Source organism: Limanda limanda, chromosome 16 (genome assembly GCF_963576545.1).
Source record: "Limanda limanda chromosome 16, fLimLim1.1, whole genome shotgun sequence".
In the NCBI taxonomy this organism is placed as follows: Eukaryota; Metazoa; Chordata; class Actinopteri; order Pleuronectiformes; family Pleuronectidae; genus Limanda; species Limanda limanda.
Genome location: NC_083651.1, coordinates 18,268,826 through 18,295,698, shown reverse-complemented (window position 1 = coordinate 18,295,698; position 26,873 = coordinate 18,268,826). Strand labels below are relative to the sequence as shown.

The following is a 26,873-nucleotide window of genomic DNA, read 5'->3' as shown; positions in this document are numbered from 1 at the left end:
TAAATCCATACTGTTGGCATTACTAGAATTGACTTGTAGAAACCATTTGACAAGTATTCTAAAGCTTAAGTTCAGTTGTTCAATAGGAATAAGTTGTGCACTCTCTAGGGCCAGTGTTTGGTTTGTCCATTCTTGGCTACTGTAGAGTCCCATTATATTGTGTGTTGTATATGAATGGGCTGTTTAAAGCAGAGGCTGATGTGTTTGGGACACCCCTGATTTTATTGCATGTCCTGTGCAAACAACAAAGAACAGAGGAGACATCATGTGAGAGAATACTTCATTGTAATTCACTGGATTTTACACAACACAAACATGAACAAGACAACCACAAAATGTACACAGTGAGGGGAATTATTTCTATACATAATTAAATGTACTTTAAGAGTGCAGTGTTTGTTACAAAATGACATTTGATCTGTGGCATATCAAATGCCACTAATGTGGGAGGACTTTTCATGGTACTGCCCATAAAGGCCAATGGGTATGTTGTTAATGTGTTTTGGGGAAGAGAGGGAGAGAGTAAGTAAGTGAATCAAATGGCTGCATAAAGATTTTATGCAAGTAAAACATGTAGTGGGTCACCAATTAATGTAAAACAGCTAATAAATGTAAAAAAAATGGTGTCAGTTTAAAAAATGCAGACCAATATTAAATGTAGAAGCGCTCACTACATTAAATAGAAACACATCAGTTGTCATCAACTTTTTAAGATAGGATCTGAGGGTCGAGCTCTTGAAAAATTAAAATTTCCTCTTATGACCCTAATTGCTACTCATTCTCATAGTACATGTTTAACATATAATACATTTTCAAAACCATTTTTGGTCTAAAGCTGAATTATTTGCATACCATTGGTTTTAAAATGAACAAAGGGGGAGCTGACAAGTTGAAAAATGTCATTTCAAATTACAAAATGCATACATACATAGGCCCACTGATCATACATACAAAACAAACGCAAAGCCACAACTGTAACACACCAGCAAACACTGTGAAATAAAGGCAGTGCCATTAGCCTCATGTTATCACATTATAATAACTGACCTTTTATGGGGGGTTTTATACAGTAATGTAAACTAATAACTCATATCTATAGTTTACTCATAAGACTTTAATAGGAAGAATGTTTGGAGTACCGAGTATAAAAATCTCTTTAACTGTGTTTGTCCTCCTGCAACATGAGAGGACACCTGTTTAAGGAAAGATCTGCAGAGCATCTGGTCAACAATCAATTCTTAACAATGTATTTACATTTACAGATGCAAACTTAAATCACAGTTAGGACCCTTCTTGAATTTTTACAGTTATAAGCAAGTCTGACTGAAGGAGGACAAACACAACAAAGTTTTCTATATTTAACCACAATTCTATAAAAAATTGTAGAGTAAAATCCCAGATTATAGATCACAAACCCTTTTAAAAGGCACCTTATCACAGTGGAAACTGAAACTTGCAACAGCAGTTGGCTTCACCATTATAAAGTTTTGGTCTAAGTAATTCCCAACAGACTGCAAGTCCTGCCACGTTGAGTGGAGTGGGAAAACAGATACAAGAAATGATATTACAACATTTTGCTCCCACTTAACACTGTTGTTTTACCAAGTGCCCCAAAGGTGTTTGAAGGTCCAAGGAGGAAGCTCTAGATCTGCTGTCTCACTCCTCTTTCTTTGGCTTCTTTCTGCCGGTAGTGGAAGAGGCTGGTGGAGTCGAGCTCACCTGCGTAGTGAATCGCTTCTGCAAACAGCTTCACCACCTAAAAACACAAAAAGAAAAACATTAGACTAAAGTTCATCAGGCAAGAGAAACCGTATAGCTGCTTTCAGACATGCTCTGAACTCCAGTGATCTTCCAGGCATTCTCCAGAGGGGATGTATATGTTAACACAAATATCCGAGAGAAAGCCTCTGGACTTTGCAGAAAGTCTGCAGGAGCCGATGTGAGAACAAAGCAGGAGATCCCCCGCAGGATCTATCGTGGTGGGGGATTGATGACAGACGCAAAAATGCAACAAAAAAAGGAAGAATATCTCAGGATGAGTATGAAAGCCAGTCACTATTGGTATGACATTTACAGACCTGGTAATTGGTGATGAGGGGAACACCGTGGTCGATAGCCATTCTGCGGATGACGAAGTTATCCTTCAGGTGACGAGAGTTGTTATTGGGCAAGTTGACCACCAGGTCAATGAGACCTTCGCTTATCAGTCTGTAGAAACAGCAAAAAAATGGTGTCAGCTATAATGATAACAGCAGAAAATTGGAAACCACTTAAAGCGTCAGGTGTAATATTATCAACAGACCATCGAGTCAACGACTGATATTACTGGCCCAGAAACATGACTAATACTGTTCTGCTGAGTTTTCAGACCTTTTCTAACATGGTTGCTGTATGAACTTGTTCAGCTCCACTGCTGTGAGTTTGTTTTGGTGTTTTTCTGACTCCAAGTGATCAAATCTAAACATGCCTGCTCTTGTATTTTTCAAAAATTTGCTTTTCAAAAAATGACATATTTTTTAGTTTATTTATTAAAGAAAGCTGACATAATAAAATAACTAGAAAAATTTACTTTCAACGTAAAATTGTGTTGTAGCTGTGTTTACGAGTCATTTTGTGGGCCTCTTTTCTATAATACTTATAGCATCACAAACGCACACACACACACAAACACACACGCACACACACTGAGGTCCTGACTTCTGTGTAGCCTTTTTCATTTGAAGGCCTTGACAGACAGCACTGAATTAGTGGTTGATTTTAATAGAAAATGTGGAGGACAGTGACAACAAAGGTCATGTTCTGCTTTATAAAGGGTTGGCCTCCATGCCACTTTGCACAGCTGATGCCATCCAGGCCCATTACATTCCCTCTACGTCCTCTTCTGCACTCGCTCATTTCCAAACATATGGTCCAAATGGCCTTACCGCCCGATCATGACTTTTTGGTGGAATCGTTACCTGAATATTTCAGTCACGTCAGCCGGCTACAATTACTATGTGTTACTAGAAGCTGTGGAAAAAGGTTGTACCTCCGGCAACTTAACCTGACCAATACTGTATCCTTCCACCAAGTTTTGAATTTAAAGGTGGTTTCACGAGGGGGACTGTTGGACCTTGGCGGATGAATGCGCTCTATTAAGTTCAGTAAAGTATTAGTGACTTTTTCCTCCATAGTTAGCCATGGCTAAGTGAAAAGACCGAGACACTTGAGCTGCTTCTGTTTCTGAATTTCCCCAAATTTGTCTGGCATTGCTCTGACATAAGACTTTCCTCATCCTCCCCGTTCCAGCCCCAGTCTGGTTCCTACGACTGTGGACTTCAGAGTCTGCTTCATCTGCTTTGATCTTGTAAGCATATTAGGGTGATAATGAATGGGGCTATGCCCTCAGATCTTAAGGCAGTATCTTATGCTGATTAGATATTCCAATTTTGGATCTAATGAATCATAGTTTACATATTACTTAAGCACTGCCTCAGGAAAACCGAGTCTCACCCTGAAAAAAATATTTGACTCAGAGTCTCACATTTGCTGGCTTGTTTCCCCCATGTTTCAATGAATGTGTTGTAATTAATACAAAATTATTTTAAAATAAAACACGTCCCAACCTCTTAATACCAGGCAAACTGGTTTCTTCTCCCTTCTCCGAGGGCCAGGCTACTGGAGTGGCAGGCACGTCGTTGGCACACAGCCATGCAGAGGTAGCTTCAGTAGCGAAGAGCTAGGAGACAGACACAAGGCAACATTACCACATATACAGACATGCATGAATGATATTGAGGGTACGTCTTTATTTCAAATATAAGGGTAGCAATCCAAGAACCAGGAGGCTCTCTATGCACCATTGTTGATAATCATGAAGGAAAGTTTGTTTGTTAGCTCTGTGGAGTTTCAGCACTCACTTTGAAGCCTTCCTCTTTCAGTTGGTGCGCTGTTGCCAGGAAATTGGGTCGGAATGAATGCTGGAAGGGAAGAAGACAGATTGATGAAAAACAAAATGCTAACACATATGAATACCAGCACAGGGAGTGTTCTGATACGAGTTTCTGTTCAAACATGAAGAGTCCATCATTTGCTGTTCATCACTGAAAGGCTGTTCTGAATCTGCCTTAATGTCCTGGTCCTGCTTCTAAATTGTCCTGTGGATTCAGGTAGTTGGTTGATTTAATTAAAACTGTAGATTTGGAGCCATTTTAAATTGTGTTACAAAACAGTCTTTGTGATTCAATGATCTTATTGCTTTTCAAAGATATAAACTGAAGCAAGAACAAGGGTAAGAAGTATAAAAATGATACTGTAAAAGGTTGGAACCAATAGATATAAATGAAGCTACATCTTTGAAACTCTAATATTTAAAAATAAAAATTGTTAAAATACAATAAAGGATGACTGATCCCACAGTTAACTTTTCACATAACTGTGTCGATCTTATTCTCGGTGAACAATTTCTAATTTTTTCTGCAAGCATTTTTTTTAAACGAAGCAATGACAAAAGGTAGAGTTTGGGGACGTCAGGGTTTGATTCAGGAGTTTATTTTACCAGGAATCAGATTATCCCCAGAAGTCTCCTCCTCTCCAAACTGAACTAACACAGGGATCAAATCCAGCAGAAACATCTAATGAAGCCGTTTCACTTCTACAACTGTGTCTCTGTGCTTTCTGGATATGACAACATTATATATAGCTGCCTGTCAGCCATGTTACTGTGCGCATGTGACCCCGGGTACTTGCTTTAAGTGGACCTTTTCCCTAAGAGCACCAATTACACAGCTAGACTTGGAACTGCTTTGTTCTGCTGCATTAGTCAAATTCACAGTTTGATAACGCATGGTGGCTTAATTACTAAAACTCATGTGACGTGGTGTCATTAAAATCTAAATACACTGTCCAGGCTCACAGTTCATCTCTGTGGCTGGTGATCGGGAGCGAGATGATTTTGCGGCACAATTATGCAGGAACAATGATTTACTATTTCTTGTGACGTAATTGTTTTAATTCTTTATATACCTTATACTGCAGTTTTGTCATGTTGGGTAAATCGTTTTTTTCGCCCTGGGAGATAATTTAAATTAGAATCGTGTTGGTTTTGATGGTTACTGATGCCTCTGTATTTCCTCTTATTCATTCAGCTGTAACATGCATCTATTACTGTATTTGAGCCTATTCACACATCATCACTTGAGAGCTCATCATAGTCTTAAGTCTCATGAAAGTTGACAGTCACGAGAGTCAAGGTCAGATGTGGTGTGAATCAAACCGAGGCGGGAATTGTAAGAAGCCGATGACCAAAAAGATTTGTTGAGATGCTCCTCTCATTTGGTGTCTTATGAGCAGGAGGCGCCAAAAGGAAGCCTAGAGCAGGAGGCGAGTGGACCTCCAGATGGCTGTGGACTTACCTGAATTCCAATCAGGATGCCCTTCTGTGGCAGCTTGAAGCCTGTGGAGAGCATAGCTTTCAGGAAGGCTGAATAAATGTTTGGTCCAAAACAAGCTACCTGCAAGAAAACAACAGGAACAGACCAGGCGTGAGTAACTGTGGACACGACTCTCCAAATTATCGAGGAAAAAAAACCACACACACAAGTATTAACAGTGTGCTTACTTCTCCAGTGGAGGCCATCTCACAGCGAAGCACAGGGTCTGCATCCCTCAGCCGCGGCCAGGAGAACATGGGCGCCTGTCGAAGAACAGAGGAGGGACGGATTTGTTTTTGATGCGCTTTTGAAGTGGGAGGATATCACCACATGTGAGGTTAATAAGCTGCTAGTCAAACAACTTCACTTCCTCTGAACATGTCGTTGTTAAAAAGCCTCCGTCAGTTTCTTTATGCTGGTCTCTGTGTCTCTATCATTCACCTTGTGTTGATAATGTGGCGTCATTTCAGACAAATCAACACTTTAAACGGCAGGGGTGTGGGTGTGTTTGTATGCGCACGTATATGCGAGTGTGCAGTGTCATATCGTGCTTATCTTAAAAAAATGCCTTTACCATTTCCTCAAGTTCCAGGACTATCATGCAGATGCTTTGCCATTTTTTTCAACCGCTTATAAGCAATTTTCACTGTAACAGGTAAACTAAGGCTCTATCAGTTGTATATGCATTAGGGAGAATAAATGGCAAATAATGATAAATAAAAGCCCAGGTAGATTATAAATGAGGGTTTTTGTATTCTCATTACAAATCACTATTTCATTTAGTCTCATACAAACCGAAATTTACGCTTCAGCTCTGAAACTTTAAGGGCAAATCAGAAAATAAGGAGAGGTGAAACACAATATTGGCACAGACAGATGCAGACGGACACAGACAGACTGAAAGAGGAAATATTAAAAGAAAGGAGGCTTCTTGAACAGCAGGACACCAGTCGCTTTAACAGCCTGTTTAACATGCGGCCTCCACGCTGAGATAAAGGGGGAAAGCAGGTAGGTGGCGTAATGAAGGAATACCAGGGTGAGGCACAGGATGTGAAATGAAAGATCATGGAGAGAACAAGTTAGGGAGTGAAGGTGGTAAAGACGAGAAAAGAGGGAATGAATTACAGTTAAAAATGTAACGACAGCAGAGAAACAAAATTTGAGGAAAATTAAATTAGGGGGAAAGGAGAAAGAGGATGAAACAAAAGGAGAGGGGAAGATAAGGTGAAAAGAGGGAGACAGGGAGGAGAACACAACTGAAAGAAAAGTATGCGAACAATATTTCTTATTGTATGACAGAAAAAAGAAAATAGTAGGGCGTAATTTGGAATGTCATTCTTATTTTTCAATGTAGAAGTAGACAACTCCCCCATTTACTGAGAGAGAGAGAGAGAGAGAGAGAGAGAGAGCGAGAGAGGTGTGGTGTTGCTCATGCGTTCGCACAACGAAACACACACACGTAGGAGGCAAGGACCACAAGGGGGGGATTCATCCTTGAAGCGGGTTATCTAATCAGCTGAACGTAATGTTAGCATACTAATGCAAGTAGGGACGAAGAGAAGGGAATGCAGACGGGGGGGGCGGCGTCGCTTATCACGGCTTTGTTCAAAGAGTTGGAGGAAAACGGGGAAGTGCGCCGAGATAAAATGGAGGAATGTAACTAAGAAAGGAGATGAGACGGAGGGAGAGGGACACGTACAGAGAGGGAAGCAACAGTGACAGGGAACTATTGATGTGCAATAGGAGACAAGAGTCGACAATAGAATTAGTCACACTGAAGACAATTTGCGAAACAAAGCGAGGACGGCACAAAGACATATGCTCGCGGGTCTCTGCGTTCAATGCAAATCCACAACAGTCAATTTAATCATCCTAATGAGAAAGGCTCCTTCGCCACCACGCCGACTGCAGAACCAAATCTCAGCAGCCTCGTCGTAATGTTCACAACTGTGGAGCCAAACTTAGAGTGGAAATATAATTTACCCAAAAAAAAGTCGAAAAAGGGAAATGACGGGATGGAGGGAGAAGAAAAACTGGCAACAGCATCACCTGGGGAGATTTAAATGCTCTGAAAATGAGAAACTACTCAGGAGCCTTCATGAGAAGGATTTTGAAGAAAAAAAAATAAGATAACTCAGTGGTTTCATTTGTAATGCGGTGTCCTCCAAATGAAATTGGTATGTCTGCAGAACAGAATGTATGTGACTGCCACAATAGCCGAGACTCTCCAACCTCAATATCCTACATGCACACACACACACACACACACACACACACACATTACATCCCCATCTCCCTATCCCACACCGAACGCCCACTCCTCCCAGACAGGAGCACAGCGAGGCTCCACAACATGAACAATGTTATCTTGGGGCACCAGCTGAGCTCCAGTGGAGGGAGAGAATAAAGTCAGACGTGTCTACATAACATTTTGTCTCACAGCGGGCCTTACTGGAGGTGGAAGTGCAGGCACCAGTGTACAGGTCTTCATATTCGCAGCTGAATGGGAATTAGAAGCTGCAGTCGTAGCAACAGATTTCTGAATGACAATTTCCAGATTTTTCACTTATGTTGTTATTGATGGATATTTAGATATTCTCACAAAAGTTCTATGAAAGGCCCCAGATTCTGAGCCCAGCCAAACAGTTGGTATAGGGCAGAACAAAGTGATCCATGGGTCTTTACTAAAACACTACAAGGTCACTGCTTTCAGATTTCTAGAAAGGCAATGCAAGGTCACTGCTTTGTGGTGTAGAAACTGCTAAGAGGCAGTGGTGGACAACAAATAATTTACTTCAGTACTTTACAAGTACAAATTTGTGGTACTTGTACTTTGTAACTTTCTACTTCTGCTCTACTCCAACTCAGAAGGTAATAGTAATTGTACTTTTTTCAGTGTAAACCATGTATGTCCAGATGTTTTAATGTTAAATGTTTGTGACAAACTGAAGGATGAACTGTTCCCTTCATGTGTTCCAATTGAACCCTTTAAAAAGCCTTTTTGAATGATAATTTTTGAATGCAGAACTTTTACTTGTAGTAGAATATCTTTAAAGTTTAGAAAAAGTTACTTAACTATCTAAATAGTTCAACTACCAGTATTTGGTAGTTGAACTATTTAGATAGTTAAGTAACTTTTTTTCAGCTTTTTCCAGTATTTTCAGCTTGGTCACTATAGACACTATAGTCACCCAGATGCTCCAGGTAGGTGTTTTTGTCATTGCTATTGTGAGCGGGTACTTATGGTGGTTGTAGTAACATTGCTGGTAGATGCTAGGATGTTATTGCCAGGGAAGCTGTTGCTATGGTCATTCTGGGTGGTCGCTAGGGTGTGGTATGAGGGCAACCCTCCTTCACAGGGCTCAGGATGTAGAGTGAAAGGTAAGTAGTTCGATCCCCGGCTTCTCCAGTTCAACGACTGTCTTTTGTTATCTCTAAAGACGTTACACTTTCAGCTGAACAGCTCTTATATTTCAATGGATGGATGTTTGTCAGTGCATGTTTGCACCTTGTATTTTACGTCTTCTTTAAATTGCACTAGACCTAGTTATAGTCAGGATTAATAGAGTTATATTGTGTAAAGCTGGTCAATAAAAATAGAAAATCATTTTACAAACATACAATTACAGAAACAGTACTGATGATAGCATGAGTCCTTTCAGTAGCAGCAGCACTTTGTTGTGGAAACCACATGATTAGCTAGAGTGGCTGACTTCATTATGTTGTAGAGTGGAAGTCTGGAATGGTTTAAATGAAAAAACTTTACAAACTAAAAGATAATTTTAAGCAAAAACTTGACTGTAGTCATTTATGAAATTAAGTTACTGTCTCATTGGTAAAGTAACCTTTACATGAAGTTCATAAAACACTAACAAGCAGATATTTTTATGCCAACATACCCTCGTTGGTTAAACACCTGACTTGTAAGGTTTGATATCTGTGATGTTCGGAGCTTGTATTTTTCCTCGGGTCGTTAGGCTCAAAAGAATGTGTCTATTTCAGAAGTCGCCGTAATGCCTCGCATGCCACGGTCAAAGGGCCGACACATCCAACACAGTTATTTTTCTCCCGCCATTAAGTGTGCACCGGGGACATGCGCCAAATCGGCTTCCTCCTCCTCAAAAGTTGTTTTCATGCTCTTCCTCCTCTCAATGTCATAAATACAACTGTGTTATTGTTCCCCACGAGTTTGAATGTTGAGACAGAAATAGCACAATGGGGACTTGTTAGCGAGGAGAAAACAACATGGCCTCAAACAAGGGACTGTCAGGGAGAGGAGACAGTAAGAGCGACGGAGAGAGCGGCTGGGAGGGAACGAGACAGATAAATGAAGATGGTCTCTCTGGATGGCAATGAATTGAGCCTTGTGATAATACCGCGAGGATAAAGGCTGAGAGGGTACATATTGATGACACACACTTCACAGGCTACAGAGGCGGGATAATGGTTTTAAACATCACAGTGTGTTTACAGTGGTGGGCTTTATGTGAATGTGGCTGGGTTATGCTCAACAAAATGAAAATGAGATTAGCACAACTTCACTCAACTGTTGTATTTTGGCACGGTTTTCCAGCACATATCAGGACCGGGCTTAGGAGTGGGAACCTTTAGGCAATTCATAATTTGATTCCCATTCAGAGGGCTATGATTCGATCACTAGACTCACAAAGTGTTTTGGATCGTTACTATTTTTACAACTGTCATGTAATTTACAAAATAAGGTTTTCAATAAAAAAAATATCAGACAGTGGTCGTGCTCTCCACATTGATTTGACATTCATTCAGTTTAAACTTATGTCATGCATCTTTAGCCTTTACTTTAGCAGGGTGTCCCCGCCTGCGCCCCCCCCTCTGCAACATGGAGGCACATTACTGCGCTGGTCAACAAGAGATTCTGCTCTTCTGCTCTTTTATAATCACCTACACACAGAACTGAGCTTTATAAAAACCTGCTGACTGAATATTTATGTTTCTGGATGAATGGGGCGTCGCTTCTTGAACAACAATATATTCTGCCTTGTGTGATAATCTGCAGGAAGTACTTCTCTCCTGTCTGCAAGCTGTGTGTGTGTGAGGCAGCAGTTTTTAGAATTATGAAGCTGTGAAAATCGCTAAACCAATGGCCGTAGCCTAAAACATGAATCGATAATGTTCCGTCTCTGCATCGATGCAGAGTCGACCAGGTCTAAACTGTGATGCATCCAAGAATCAAGGAATTTCCCCACCTCTAGCTGGGGTACATGAAGTCTGTATCATTGACTCCAAGTAAACTCTGGAAGTCTTTCAAGCCCGGCGCCGGGAGTATTCAGAGCTCTGATTAATATTCTCCACCACTGTGCAGCCTAGAAATTGAAAACTTTAGGTGGCAGGAAGAGTGGGGGGGATTATACCTGCCTGATTGGCTCTGAACTACAGCCATTGTTAACGCAGCTCTGTTGTAATTAGAGGGAGAAATTACTTTGGAAAAAAATAGCTTTGGAACATCTGGCGTAACGTTAGCTCTCTCATACCCAATCTGAGGAGAAGTAAGCCTCCCAGCCGGTATGAGAAGTCACCCATTACTCCCCAGCACACGCCTAGGGTGGAGGGATGGAGCAGTAATTGTCGCCTTTGTAAGGGCATCCGATGGAAACTGCACGAGTGGATCCTGCACCAACTATTAAGAAGTCATACATGTGGGGCTCTTTACATAGGAGCCAATTTCCTAACCCGAGATGATACATCCGACCGTGGGAAGTTCATAGACATGATTATTAGGGACCAAGTAACAAGTCACTTTTATACAACAGGAAGCTATTAACCCTGAACTCGTTATGGAATTCTCTTAATTATGAAAGTTTGAACTTCAGTTTAAGAATTACATGCTTCTGTATGAGCTGAGAACAATTCACAACTTCATAGGCCTTTAAAACCCTTTAAAAACACAGTGTCTATTATTAAGAGCGCTGCCTGATGACATAAATCCAACCCATAGTCGCCCTGTCCACAAGAGTGTGAATACTTTGCGAATTTAACTTTTTCCTCTGGATTTGGGCCTCTCGTCACAAACAGCCTTCCAAAGTGTTGATTTCCCAAAAGTCTGGCTTCTGTGTATAAGTGTGTGTAAAATTTAGTGTTCGGGGAAACAATGATGTCACAGCTTTATGACTTGGACCTCAGCATTCTTGTTTAAAAAAAAAAAAAGTAGACTTTATCGCCTTGTGTCGCCTCTAAACTTGTGATTGTATTGTAACTGTGTTGTCTGGTGTGACGATATGGCAACAAGGATTGTGTCACTATTGTCAGTTCACAGTTGTCCACCTCATGAGGCTACTTTGGCAACCTGCTTGTTTTACTGTGACGATTTCTTGGCAGCCATCCGAGCATTAAACATTTATATGATTCAATCAGGTCAACACAGTTCCTTCTTGACCCTGAGTTGATCCACATCTGGATCAATTCCATTAGGCTGTTACACAGAGGGCAGAGTATAGCAAAACAACAACTTTGAATATACATTACTGTGGGTGTAATATCAGCCATCATAAAACTTTAATATCTAAACTCACTTGTTATATTTCTCATGTAACTCGTCGAATTGTCTTCTGTGGAAAAGGCCTATCAGGATGATTATGACTTGTTCTTATAAAAGTGTGTGAGCCACCAGTTGGAAAAGTCCTCACTAACTTACACCACACACTTCTTATTCCCTTCATGCGGCTGTGAACAGTTATTTCGGTCTCTCTTCTCACCTTGATGCCAACGTAGTCTACAGGAATGATGGGGTTCTCCAGCGAGGGCAGGCTGGCCTCATCCAGAGGCTCCCCCACCATCACTTTGGTTGCCACGTTGATAAAGTCCACGCCGATTGTTTTTGATACAAAAGGGAAGGAGCGTGACGCCCGCAGATTACACTCTATCACCTTAAAGGAAGTACAACACATTACCGTCATTGCAGAATTGTGTAACCACACACACACACACACACACACACACACACATACATTCTCCCGGACCAATTACTGTACATATTGGATAATGCTAATCAAAAGACTCACACAGTCCATAGAGACATTAACATTCCAATTTACTAAACAAATATGTACAATATATACAGATACTGCAGCTGGAACATCAAAACTGAAGGCAACATCGATCCTAAAATCCAACCACAAGCCGATCTCAAGTTGTGAGTGAAGTGTATTCGCTGTAACCCGGTGCTAAAATGCCGATCTACCTTTTAGTCACCCTGAGAATTATTACTCACCATGACATCATTGCCTTTAACCAGAAATTGAGTGTTAAAGGGCCCGGAAATTTCAAATGCCTGCGCGATTTTGCGGGTGGCAGATTTCACCTGAGAGCAAAAGGAAAAAGGAATCACAGGCACATTTCAAATATGAATAAATGAGGCTGTCTGTAACCGTTTAATATCCAGTATACCTGTAGATGATGGAGGAAAAAGTGGCTAAATGATGATTTAAAGAACTTTTACCTCCACCGAGGTGTTTATGTTGTTTTGTTTGTCTGTTAGCAGGATTACACACCTACCGGACAGATTAACACGTAACATGGTGGAAGGATGCGGTACAGCTCAGAGAATAATCGATTCAATTTTGGGCAGGATCAAGGAATTTTTTTTCACTTGCAGGTACATGCACTGCAGCAGCAGAAACGATGAGTTCTGACAGTTGTTGTGGTCGGTAAAAACTTTACGGACGATAGCATAAGCATCTGATTGGGCATGTGGTATATAGCGCAACACACAGATATACAATGCAGAAATAGAGCAAAACACCAAGTTAGACATCTCTTATGTTATTATGAGAAGTGTGAACATTTTTTCAGTTCATTGTGATACTGTGGCAGAACAAATTAGAATGAGCAGAACGCCACTTTGTCATTTGTTCTAAGATATACAATACAATTGATAGGATTCGAGTCACTATGTCTTGACTTGACTGACCTTTTCTAGCGCCCCCTGGCTAATGCTCTGGGCTGGCAGCATTAAAGTGGCATCTCCTGAGTGAACCCCAGCATCCTCCACATGCTCTGTGATGGCATGGGCCACAACCTGGACAGAGAGTATTTGCATACAGATTATAACAAATTTATAATGAATAATGAATTTTTCTAAGATCAGAAGATCTCCAGACTGGATGTGTTTATACCTAAAGTGTGAAATAGAATATAAAAAGGCTGTGAATGATGCATTGTGCATATGAAAGACATAAATAAATCAAGTCAGGTCAACACTCCTTGAAAACCGGCTCTGGACAAAGGGCCTGTGTTTGTGGACAGTCGCTAAGTGACAGTGTAGGTGGATATGCAGAGTCAAAAGAATAACTTCCAACATTTCACCCTCAGGAAAGGAGATTTTTATCACCAAGCAACTCTGTGCAAGAGTGTGTGTGTGTGTGTGTCTGCAAATGAGCTGCAGTGTCATTAGTTCATTTAAACTGCTGCTAACCACAGCATTCATTAGCACTCTTCAGATAGAGCCTGTAATTAATACGCATTATCTCTGACTTCTCCACTCTCTCTCTCTCTCTGTGTGTCTCACACACTCTCTGCCTGGCCAGGAATAATGAAGCCTGTTTGGTATTCAATGAATGGACAGCTTGTTAATGTGATACTGAAGATAAAGGAGGGGCTGTATTCAGGGAAAGGAGAGGGAGAAAATCTACCGTACGACTGGATTGGCCATGTTCAAACTGACACCCTTGAAATGACTCTGCAGTCTAAACAAAGGAACAACAGAGAGGGCGCTCAGGACAAGGAGCCGGGCGGCTGTGTCGCTCCCTGAGAGTTACACACTCGCGCAGTAATGACAAACCAAATGTTTTAGTCCCTCAGGTTTGACTTCAGAAGTTACAGAAGTTGCAGTTCCACAGGGATCAAACAATTCCAACATTTAACTTTGATAAAGCAGAATATAAATTACAGCTTGTCCAAAATGCAGGAGCCAGATTTCTCACCATATCCACTAAAAGAGCAAGTTACTCTGATTTTAGCTTCTTTTCATCGGCTTAAATGGATTTTAAGACTTTATTGTTGACTTTTAAGGTCCGTTACCTGATGTCTTCAGCGAAGGCCCTGCTCAGAACGATCTCCCTGAGAAGATCATACTCTTTATCCTGTTTTGTATAATATTTGTGTGTGACTTCTCTGGGTCTTAATTCACCTTAAACTTTTTATCTTTATTATTTTTTTATATACTTAAAAGTGAAGTGTCTGAAGAGCCTCTCAAAGTTAGCTGTGCTCTGGACTACTGCAGCCCAAATTACTAAAAGGAATTAATGATCATAAATAAAAAAGGGACAAAATGTTTTTGCAGGCCGCTGCAAAACATGGTACATTATGTGTGTATGCAACTTATGCTCCAGCACTAATCATGGCAGGCAGAACATAATAAAACATCTGGTGCATGCAGTGTAGTTGTCCTCCATTGCCAGAGCAGTGAGTCTGCTCTGCCAGAACGTCTCCACATACACATAATGACAGCTCACAGGCATTACAGACACAACCCCTTATAACTGGACAGAACCTCATGTCAGTAGAGTCTCACCCTGCCAGCCTTGGCCACAGCATCCACCTCTACCTCCCTGGCACCGCGGACGAACTTGGTAATGACCACTGGATGCTCCTGGAGGAAAGACAGTAGGGCGGTTATTCTGTCAACTCGTAAAAAAAAAGGTGAAATAACCCAGTCTGAACAAGGTATTTTGGTATTGTAGTGCACTCTGTAAGTCTCTGGGTAGTTTGGCTCTCTTCTCCACACAAACAGTTGCTTTTTTCCACATCCAGCAGTTACAGAGAAACATCATTATTCATTTGGAGTCACGTTTCTGGCCAACCGGCAGAGAGAAGTCCGAAATAACCCCTCTCTCAGCTCTGTTTTCGTATGTGCTAAATGCGCCGCTACGTCCACCAGCTGTATCTGTCCGTCATTTGGTGTTGAGCAGAAACTTTACTCTGGGTTTGTAAGAGCTTTTTCTCTGAAAACAACTAACAGTGTCAGCTGAAAGCAGCATGATGAAAGCAGTGAGAGTGAAAAAGAACAGTGAAGCTGTGGGCAAGGCAGATAAACAACGAGCCCAGGCTCAATGAAAAACCCTGTCTAGCCGAGGATGGCTGCGGATTCAGGTGTTTGTTCTCTCTGTAGCTTCATTACTACAAGCAACTCCTTTCACATCATCGTTTCAAAGTCAGCCGAATCTTATTTCTGCTCCGAAACGAGCAAATGCTGCTGTTGTGATGTGATCGGAGCTCATCCTGCACATCAAATCATCAAATTTGGCTCAGTGTCACATTCACAGATTCAAAATTCTATAAATAAAATCAGGTACTTTATTTTATATATTGATTAGGGGAAACTCCGAGATTAAATGTCCTTAGTTTTCTGTTCTCAACCGTCGATATATTGATTATTATCCTTAGCAGGAGGTTCTGTCTGTTGGTTTGTTTGTCATCAGCAGCTAAAACTACTACACAGATTTCTACGAAAATTGGTGCACAGATGCATGGACCAAGACAGAAACCATTGAATCACGACCGGGACCTGGGCAGAGAGGAAGATCCAGGACCTTTTCTCTCTCTTTTCATGAAACCTACATCTGTCACTGTATGCACTTTTTATTTAATTAAATGTCATACTACCATTAACAGACTTGATTTCGTGCTCTGAAGGTGAGATAGTGTGTGTGTGTGTGTGTGTGTGTGTGTGTGTGTGTATGCATGCATGCGTGTGTGCACATGCTTTTAGCTCCAGGTAGAGGCCCTTGGAGGGGCCAGCTGCCCCCGAGCCACCTGCATGTTCAGTGAGGTAGAGCTGGGCACACAATACTAGCCAACAGACATGCCAGCTGGTAGCAGTAGTTAATTGAAAGCAGAGGGAGAACAGAAAATCTGAGCGAGAGTGTGTGTATGTGTGTGTGATGTTGAGAATAAGATCCTTTGTCCTAACATGCTTATTCAATATAATTTAAGCCAGAAGAACAAAAAAAAATGAAGGTCCAAGGTGAAACTTTTGAAGGGAGTTTTCTGTGTGTCTCACGGGTGCAGGTGTGTGTACACTGATCTCACCTGGGACACCTGAGTGGCCTCCTCCAAGAAACGTTTCATCTCCTCTTCCCCGTACACAACATTCATGGCTGAGCCGCTGGTGAGATACAGAGAGAGAGAGAGAGAGGGAGAGAGACAGTGAGAGAGTGTGAATGTGTGTGTGTGCGTGTGTGAGAGAGAGGGAGAGAAAACCGAAGAAAAAAGGCCACAGGAGAGGAATAGAAGCGAGCAAACAGGAGAACATACAGGCTTCTAATGATTGTTCAAAACACTCATTATCTCTGCGTTGCATCACTATTACCATCGGGAACAAGGTCTGGAAACAGTCAAAATAAGGCGCGGGAGAGAAAGAAGGAGAGAAAGGGAGGAGAACAGTTATTTAGGTCGAAAAGCACTCCAGGCTCTTGAAAACAAGTTCAGAACTTTGTCATTAAAAAACAACAGATTTAGGCAGGAGGTTTTTTGTTATGGTTGTTTTTATCTCCTGTTTGAAAAGGAGAGGTTCAGAGGAACTGGACAGGAAGGCCACAGGCTCGGGTCAGAGCTTTATTCCTCAGCCCTCTGTAGCTCAGAGGCAGACATATGTCCAAATCCCAGACTGAATACTGACCCTTCATTTAAGTACCAGCCAAACACGACTCATATACGCACATTCAGGCACATCCTTGACTCGGATGCCATCTAGTCCCTGCTACGTTAAATATTGAGATGAATCATTCACATCAAGACCAACAATTCAGATGCAGTATTAAGAGTGTGAAAAAATTATATGCACCAAAAGTGGGTTAATGAACATGTAAATCTGTTTTTCTCTCCATCAGTCCAGCTTGTGTTGCTGCTGCTGTATGAGGAGCGGAGATGGTGTTATCTTGTTTGCCTTGATGTTCACATTACTATTGTTTTGGTGTTACAGAAAAAGGCTTCTGCCCTAACTTAGTCGGTGGTCAAAAACATTTTCAAGGAAACAGCTGTTGGAATAGACATGGCAAATAATTGTTTTCTGTCTGAATGACCATTATTTAAAGAATTGATGATCCAACACACTTGCTCACCACCACATCCTGATTTGCTTTAAAAAAAAAATCTGCATTCAATTTATTCTGACAATTATAAACCAATGGGATTACAATATAAAGGGCAGTGATGATGGTGTGTATTACTTGTGTCTGATTGGATACACCGCTCAGCCACACAGATGCCTTCTCACAGACAGAACTACCATGCATTTGAATTTCACTCTGTCTCTCCATCACTTTTTGTGAGTTATTCTTCACTAGTGAAAAGGTTGAAACGCGTCTAATTGCTTTTACACATCATTGTGCAGCAGTGTTTAGCAGCGTCTACATGTGGCAGCAGCTGCAGTACACTTTTTAGAACCAAAATAAATCCATGACTTTTGTATGGCAATATGAGATAAGTCATAAATATGTCATTAAGTTATTATATGGAGACAGGAGAGATTAGACAGAGGAGAGAAGAGGATGTAACTGTATTCATTAGAGGGCAGCAGAAACAGAATAATTGACACAAATAATAAACTCTATATTATTAATAATATGATTTTGGCTACTTCAACAGTCAGTGGAAATTTTTAAAACTGATGAATTAAAGGGATTTGGTATTAGGTAGTTTTAAATGTGACCTTTTGTCAGACAATGAGGGTTTCCTATAATCCTCAACAAGTACAGATTAATTCCCTTTTATATTCCCAGGTGCATGGAAAATAATAAAAAGTCCAAAACTTCATTACACAAGTTTGTTCTCCTGAGGCTACACACAGGGTCCCATCATGACATCTGCTGGACACAAGTGTCACTGCATGACTGAATAAGCACCAAGGCGAGTCAAGTTCATTAATCATTATAACTAAAACTGTATTTTACTCAATTATTAATAAAACAGTGAAGCCAATAGCTCATGCCTCACCAAACACAACTGAACGGTTTTCCTGCCTGTGTTTATTAACATAATTTAATGGCTGAATATTTGACACAAATCCTGTTTAGATTATTGTGCTGTAATTTAATAATACTGCTGTCGACAAAATAAATAAGCAAATGTAAGGAGGTTAAGACAGGCCAGCCACTACATCCATGATTTACATTCAAAATGCATTTTTCAGTTTTACAGAAAAATGTCTTGGGCTCGTCACCCTTGCTGCCGCCATAAAAATACATTTTAATGGAGATATATACATATATGCTAATAAATATAAGCAAGGTTCTGAAGGCAGCTAAATCACAATATATGCAAATAAAAAAATACTTCAATAAATGATCATCCAGTGCTCATCCTGACCTCTTCTGTCAATCCTAACACTGGCATAAGAGGCTTCTGACATGAGACGACTGACAGCACTTCAGTCTTACTGTTTGTACAGTCACAGTAAGCACTGTCTTCTGCTGCATGTTGACTGGCCTTTGGTAAAACTCACCTGAGGACGTAGGAGGGGCGGAGCAGACAGGGGTAGCCCACTTGGTTGGCGAATGAAAAAGCATCTTCCTGTGAAAGGCGAAGAACGCTCATTAAATATTAGAAAGACAAAGCATGTCACGTAATAACAGTGACACAACTAAGAACTAATTCATATATGAACACACATGCTTCAATAAAGTAAACAGTAAATATTAATTTAAAAAACAACATTTAGCCAATTTATTTAACTGCTGTTACTTAATTCACTTTGTATAGCCGCAGGGAGTAGAGATGTAAAACGTTATTAACACATCTGACTGCTCAAACACTGTCTCTGAGGTATAGATCATTTTCTTAGTGCACACCAAGAAGTATTGTAACAAACACCGTTACAACAGGCACAATCTATAACCAACCAAAGAGACATTCTTTCAAAAATAAAGAGTGATTCAGAAAGCAGGAGTTTAAAGAAGGTTTTCAAATGAGGACACTGGATATTTGTTGTGTATTTGAATATTTATGCAACTTTTAAATTAGTTATGTCATGTTTAAGAGGAGTCTGAATAAAGAGAGAAAATGATTATCAAGCTGTGCTCGTCCTTGCTGCAAGAACCCTTCTCATGAAATAAGCTCCTATTTTACCTGTTCTCAATTCAACGATACACAATTTAGACGGCTTCAAGAGAGAACGCTGCCGTATCTGCCAAAACAAAACTAATGAAAAGAGCGGGAGGGAGAATATAAGTGCTTCAACAGTCCGTAAGTGGCGCCTCAGTTCATCTCCCTTTTGATTCGGTTTTCTTCTGCGAGAACGAGTGGGAGTTGTGGTGGGAGTCTAACAGTGAGAGAAATGTGGTATGTCCTTCTCCTCATCATCATTATCATCATCGCTTTCTCTATCCGACTCTCTGCAGGACTCGCCTTTTCCTCTCCATTACCCACTGTTCACTCGCCAGGGGTGGAGTACCAATTACAAACAAACAAACACAAGACGCATCTCCCCACGGCTCGTCTGAGTTATTCCGGCCCGATAAAAACAAACAGTTTCATCAAGATCGGCAGGGAAATGGGGGCTGTAGGTGGTCTCTGGAGAGGCGCGGGACTTTATCTGTGCGCGTCCCAGCTAATCGCTCCTCGCGGTAACGGAGCTCATGTGCAACAGTTATACGGACGAGGAATATTCCAGCGCTGACTGCAGACACATCTCAGTGATCCTCGTGTTCCACAGAGGGGTTTGTCGGTGCTTTGTTCTGCCTGAGCCGGGAGCGAGTTGAAAAGGCCAAACACAAGACTAAGAGTAGTTGGGGTTCTGAGCTTCAACGAGGAAGAAAGTTCTCAAAATGATGAGTAGAGTTCAGTTGTAGGGAACGATATAATGATTGTTGAGTATTTGGTTAATATTTAGCTAGCAAAAGAGTAAAGATTGATCCAAATTAAAGAAGCATCATTGATTGGGAAACTATGTTGTGAAAGCAAAAGTTGTTTTGGATAATTCACACTGAATGGTTAGTGGAGGAGATGATAAGGGGGAAATTCTTTTAACGATTCAGTATGATTACCTATGAACTTCAGTTTAAAAAAAAGTAATAACTCTCTTAAAGAGAGACCTAGTGTGCTCATATTCAGGATCCTAATCATGTTCTGCATTCTAACTTGAAAAGGTAATAATGCATACCTTGTTTTGAGAGGCATTTAATAAAAGTTCTTAGCAAACCTGCCCATCACAAAATAAGATAATAATAATTTTCCATCTATGCCGCTACTCTCCATTATTTATATCTTCTCTCTCACCAGAGAACTGAGAGCCCTCCATGGGGCCTGGGCCACCCCGAGGTCATCAAGGACACTGGAGAAGACGGATCGCTCCTCAGCCCGGTCAATCTGCAAGGGGCTCGTCCCGAGAATCCTCACCCCGTTCAGGTGCAACGGCACGGCAAGATTGTTGGGGATCTGGCCTCCCACTGACACGATGCTGCCTGAGCAACCCTGGAGAAGAGGAGAGGAGATATAGGATTGAATAACATTAAGAATAAAATATGTCAGGTCACGTCTTGGTCCTCCTGCCTCAGGCCTTTCAGCCAAGCTTTAAAGTCTGAAACCTGAGAGCACATCAAATTATTCCGCAGACTAATGACAGAGTGAAGATATGGGACAAAAACACTTGATGTTGGCTTTACCATATAAATGTTTAGTTATGACAGATGGTGTATAGGGTGCATTCAGAAAGTCGTTACACATTATGTTGTCTGTGTGGTGGAAATCCAAAATTAAGATCATAAAGCCAATGCAGAGCTTTCTAATGCTAAAATCATTAATACCATTGATTGTTAAAATAAAGTGTAGACAGAATTTCTGATTTTTTTGTTGCAGATTGATCAAAATTGTGATATCATACTGACATAAGTATTCAGCCCTTTTATTCAGCACTTTGTTAGAGCACCTCTGACAGAGATTACATCTTCGAGTCTTCTGAGTTTTAATGCGACAAGCTCTGCACCAGGACTTGGGGATTTCCTGCCCTGCAGATCCTCTCCAGCTCTGTCAGGCTGGATGGAGAGAACAGCCTTTTTCAGGTCCTCAGAGGTGTTTGATTGGCTTCAAGTCAGGGCTCTGGGCCGCGTCACCCCAGGACATCCACAGGGTTAGTAGTGGAATTAATATTGACAGTTGTGTGTCTCTTAAAATTATGTCCAATCATTTGAATTTGCCACAGATGGACTCTATCCAAGGAGACGTCTCGAAGAGGATGGAGAGAAACGAGGGAAACCTGAGTTTAATTACAAGTGTCATAGCAAAGGGGGGGAACACTTATGTAAATGTTTTTCTTTATTGATAAATGTCTAAGTTTTCAATTTGCCGTTATGGGGTATTGATGAGGGGGGAAATGATTTCAACGATTTTACCAAAAGACTGCAACAAAAAGTGAAGACTCTGAAAACTTTCTGAAGGATCTGTATAAGTGTCTGTGTGTGCGTGTCCATGCTCCAGCCCCTTTTTCTATCGAGCTGATCCAGGGGGATGCTGTTTCCATGGCAATGCCAGGTTGTATCTCTTCATTATTCATGGAGCTGCTCTCCTGTTCCTGTCCAGGCTTTATCTCCAGGATCTAATGCCGTACTTAAGACACAGACCCACATTAAAAGAAAGAGGGGACTGTAGCTCTGACAGAGGGATGGATGGTAAGGCAAAGTCCCAGAGCAAACAAACACTTCATCAGACTCCGATGCCAGCACAACTTTAACTGGATTACAAGTGCAATTCCAATTCCTCTGCAAGGGAGAGCTTTAACTAAAATGTTATTGCACTTTGACTTTTTAATTTGGTCCATGTCCAATCCACTAACATGGAGGCGGCGGGTTTTATGAATTGTACTGCAGCCATCCAACAGGGTGCGATCAAAACACTTTGGCCTCACAGTCTATGACTACGACAGCAAACTGATCCTGACAAATTGTGATAGTGTATTATATTGATCAATGACACTAGAAGACTTACAGATATTATACATCAAAACTTTGTGAAATAATTGGGAAACAGCTGTTCATAAAAAAAGTGAACAGAAGAAATGTCCAGTTTCCGTAAATAAAATGAACTTTTATAGAACTCCTCCATGAAATGACCCAAAAGCTTCACAGCGATGTAAAATGACCACCTAAGAACAAATTAAACCTTAAAAAAACAATTTAACAAGCTCAACCCAATGAACTATGAATGTAACCGAAAGCTCATTAAAGACTAAAAACCTAGAAATAAAATCCTCTCACCTGTAATTACAGAAAGCTAAGCTCCTAAATCTTAGTTGAGCCTATGGTGCTGCATAATACATGCCCCCATTAGGACCAATTCAGAGTTTTCCTGGTTTCTATTTGACAGAGAGAGAGAAAGAGGTTTTGTTCCACTGTGTTTAATGGCCGTCACCATTCTGCAGGATAAAGCAGAAAATGCTTTAGTTTAGGTTTGAGTTTATATATAAATAAGAATCAGCAGAGAACTTCTGCTGCTCTGTGAAACTCCAGTAAAACAAGTAGACCTTAGTTTGTAAATAAAGATTTAATCCCCAAAAACTTGAGTGTTTAAGCTAGAGAAATGATTAGGCCATTAGGTGTATGTGCACCAGTGTCAGAGCAACACATCCATCTGCCACTAATATTGAGTTAATATCACTTTTTATTTATACTGCGCTGACATTTCCCACCTCCGACCTGGATGACATGATGCATTTCTTTTATTATATGAATTGTGAAATTGATCAATAGTACTCTGCCTATGGGAACCCTGAAATTGATTGCGAGGCAATATTTCAATCGCATTCTAATCAATACACAAGTATTTATTAATATTGATATAACGCTGTGATAGATGGGTGACCACACCAGAAAGTCCTGACTCACTCCCAATGCATGTTGGGATAGGCCCAGTGATTTAGACCAGGAGTTTGTGAAAGGGTTTCGATAAAAGTTGTAGTTTCTTAAGTTCCATTGGCGAGTTGAAGAATTCTGCCATCGACCAATACATGCTCTTTGCAATGATGAAAGGACGAGGAAATTCTAAACCTGTGCACGTGTGTTCTAACCTCTTGGTCGTTGATGTCCAGGACGCGCTCCAGCGTCAGCTCTTCGAAATAAAGTCGGTCACATTCATCGAAGTCGGTGCTGACGGTCTCCGGGTTGTGATTCACCACCACCGTCTTCTTACCCATCTCTCTCAGGGCCCTGATGCTGGACACCGCACACCAGTCGAACTCAACACTGCTCCCTGGTGGATCAAACCAATGATTCATTTCAGCACTTCTTAATTTACGAAATTCAACATAAGAAATGTCGTGTTTCAACCACATTTGGTGATATGTTACACTACTGGAGATGAACAGTTTCTTAACATCACTTCCTGTTTTTATGATTCCCATAAACCCCTCATCTATTTCGGACAATTAGATTAGAGCTGATAAACTAAGTTTTGCCAAACTTTTATAGCTCTACATTTGGAATGGCAAAGTGGCTTCTTAATTTGTTTGATACTTAAAATTAATAATCGATTATGTAAAGATTCATACTGTATAAAACATGTTTTAATGGTCACGTCAAATCAAAGTTGTTTAAAAAAAAAAAAAAAAATCCAGGCAGGTTAAAGTGATACAAAAGATTAATGTTTGGCTCACCGATGTGGTATGGCCCACAACCAAGAACCATGATTCCCTGATCTTTAAATTCCAGATCATGCTCCTGTTGAAATAAATAAATTAAAAACATTGTTGTTAATAATGCACTCTTGTGAGTGTTTACTTTTTAACACAGAAACAAACTACTTACAATGAATCAGTATTAGTAAACAGATGTATTTTTTCATAGCAAAATAAATTTGTTTTACTAATATTTATTCAGTGATTGAATGGCTTACATACCTTGCACATGCATCAAGTGCCTATAATGTGTATATTTTCCTCTATTAGAGGGGACCACATACCTGACCATGATATGTACAATACAGGTAGTTGGTCATAGTTGGATACTCTGCTGCCAAGGTGTCGATCTGTGAAAACAAAAGGTTCAAATGGGTAATTTCTTCTTTCACATGTAACAGAAGTTAGTAAGTAATGAAAAATATTTAAATACTACTGTTATATTTGTGAAGTAGCACAGTGAGGAAATCCATGTAGGCACTAGTCATGTACACTGTTACACGTTTCTTCCAAATAACTACTATTGTCTAAAAACATGTGTAAAGTAAAAACTATTAAAGCTTTGGTTAATCAATCAAAATAATATGAATTTTCATACTCCATTTACTTTTGTGGTAACATGAAACAACAGTGTGTGTGTGTGTGAGTGTGCGAATGTGTTTATTGTTTAAGCAAGGTCACTTATGAGTGCACTGAACCTCAGTCTATCTGACCTGTGCTGGGAGCTTCCGGTCAGAGCCCAGTGAAACTCACCTGTTTGACCCACGGTTTGATCCCGTGAGTGAGCCTCAGCTCTCTGCACGCGCTCTCACTGGAGCCCAGAAGCTGACCAACCTGTCGGTCTGAGAACCCGTCCTGCTTGGCCTGCAGCAGCAGGTCTTTGGTTACTGTGCTGCTGTGGGAGACAACAAAAAAGCAAATGGTTACTATACGGTGGTTTCGTTCAAATTAGAAACGTCTTACTTCCTGCACAGTTTGAATCCCCATTTATGCCAAAGAGGCGCATGATTCACTGTTAAATTCCTTCTGACACATGTCAGTCTGTCTCCAGCTTAAAGGTTTAAAACACAAAATACCTGAAGTGTTGTGAGATGAAACAGTTACGCACTGAGGTACTGAAGTGAGTATATTTTTCCCACTTTTCAAATCCACTGCACTAAGAGGGTCAATCGAGCAGGCGGGTCATGATTGGCTTGCCTCCCCAGCAGGGTGGACTGCAGGGAGCGGCCCGGCTCACAGAGATCAATAACACATCGACAAACAAGGCGCGGAGCTGCCAGACCACCAGGTTGGGAAGTGCACCATTTAAAATCCATTTTAAATCGATTAAACTTTAATGCAAACTGTGAGCTTTAACAGAAAGATTGTAGCAGAAACAAAATGTTGTGTCAAGAGGCAATTTTTTAACTGGAACAGCAGGAAAGAACATCTATAAAAAACAGGTTTCCTTCACACCTTCGAATACATTTTGACCGGTGCTTTCAGGCACTTGACTGAAAAGTGCAGTTTGTTGTCAATAATGATTGTTGGCAACTCATTTACTGCTTTGCCAAATGGGGCCGCCTGGACATAATGGAAGAGGAAGAGAGGTTTTTAAGGTGGTTTAACTACCTCAGATAAATGAAAGGACATATCAAGTCTGAATCAATGGATGTAAATAAAATTACTGGAGTGAATTTAAAGTAAACACAAGCCCTGGAGCATATCACAGAGAAACAGTGAAACCAGACAGAGTAAGAACTCAGAGATAAATCATAATCGGACATGGGGTTCCTTCAGATAAAAGTGCCGAACCAGTGAAGGCTAAAAACCAGCCGCAAGATATCTTGAATCTCTCTCCTTGTATCCTCATTTACAGATGTGTGAAATAACTGTACATTTAAACCCACCTATCATGAATAACAATAAAGACAGCAAATATGTTGTTATAAGTACAGACGTGTTCACAATTATATTTGCACTTAAACATGAAACAAAATATATTTTAATTCTGTTGTGACTGTTGGTTACATTTCCATTTTTGTTTTGTTGATCAACATGTAGGTTTCTCTTTGTCGGATCTGCAGGAGCTTCAAGAAGTGAAAGACACTTTGCTGTGGCAGGAAAACATGGTTTCTGCATCACAGTGCGTCACTGACTACATTTCCACGATTGTGAATAAGACATCACTCCAATTACAATGTTTACATGAGTTCCTAATAGAATATTTCCTTTATATTCCTGTTTACATGTTACAGACCGTCTGACTACAACTCATGTCAGTGTAACGTTCTAATACTTGAAACCCAAGGGAAGTGTTGTCAAGCAGCTGCTATTTGCTGTATGTCGACGTCGCAAAATGCCTAAACCTAACCCAAGGGGAAGTTATTATATTAAGATCTATACAAGATATTCCCTTTAAACTTTTTTGTTAGCATGTCGAGTGATATCTCCCAGAAAGCTATGCAGCAATACATTAGAAGTCAGCTGGGTATCCAGTTAGGAGAGCACCTGATAGATGAAAGAACTATACACTGTGTAACCATGGCAGCTATAGAGTTACTGGAATGCTCCTCTGACAAAGTTTGGCCAATTGTCTCCCTTCGATTTCTGCGTTTGTGCCAAGTTAAACTAAACACATGGATGCACTGTGATGAAAGTCGTATTGATCATCTCATCTCGCTCCCCCCAAGAAAACTAATACTTCCCATAATGTTGCAGTTAGAGAGGACACAGAGGAATTCTTATATCTGGCGAAGCCCAATGAATTATTCATGACCTTGTAGCTTAACAGTATTGAACATTTCAAATGTATTTTAACTCCCACTGCACACAGTTGGGCCCAG

The 26,873-nt window shown here is 40.7% G+C and overlaps 1 protein-coding gene across 2 annotated transcripts in view; it reads right to left on the bottom strand.

The window, feature by feature from the left end:
• Positions 1-266: 266 nt before the first annotated feature.
• cps1 (carbamoyl-phosphate synthase 1, mitochondrial) overlaps positions 267-26,873 on the bottom strand; it is a 45,885-nt gene continuing 19,278 nt past the window's right edge. Inside the window, exons 22-38 of one of the 2 annotated variants that reach the window (XM_061089197.1) lie at positions 24,802-24,943; positions 24,333-24,398; positions 24,028-24,091; positions 23,443-23,624; positions 20,661-20,855; positions 18,889-18,956; positions 16,476-16,551; positions 14,959-15,036; positions 13,357-13,464; positions 12,658-12,747; positions 12,143-12,313; positions 5,600-5,674; positions 5,394-5,492; positions 3,900-3,959; positions 3,606-3,718; positions 2,079-2,208; positions 267-1,756 (exon numbers count right to left, since the gene is read on the bottom strand). In XM_061089197.1, the coding sequence (XP_060945180.1) occupies positions 1,643-1,756; positions 2,079-2,208; positions 3,606-3,718; positions 3,900-3,959; positions 5,394-5,492; positions 5,600-5,674; positions 12,143-12,313; positions 12,658-12,747; positions 13,357-13,464; positions 14,959-15,036; positions 16,476-16,551; positions 18,889-18,956; positions 20,661-20,855; positions 23,443-23,624; positions 24,028-24,091; positions 24,333-24,398; positions 24,802-24,943 (1,831 nt within the window). In that variant the 3' untranslated portion in view covers positions 267-1,642. The remainder of the gene's footprint in view (positions 1,757-2,078; positions 2,209-3,605; positions 3,719-3,899; positions 3,960-5,393; positions 5,493-5,599; positions 5,675-12,142; positions 12,314-12,657; positions 12,748-13,356; positions 13,465-14,958; positions 15,037-16,475; positions 16,552-18,888; positions 18,957-20,660; positions 20,856-23,442; positions 23,625-24,027; positions 24,092-24,332; positions 24,399-24,801; positions 24,944-26,873) is intronic. The other variant, XM_061089198.1, reaches the window with a different exon arrangement.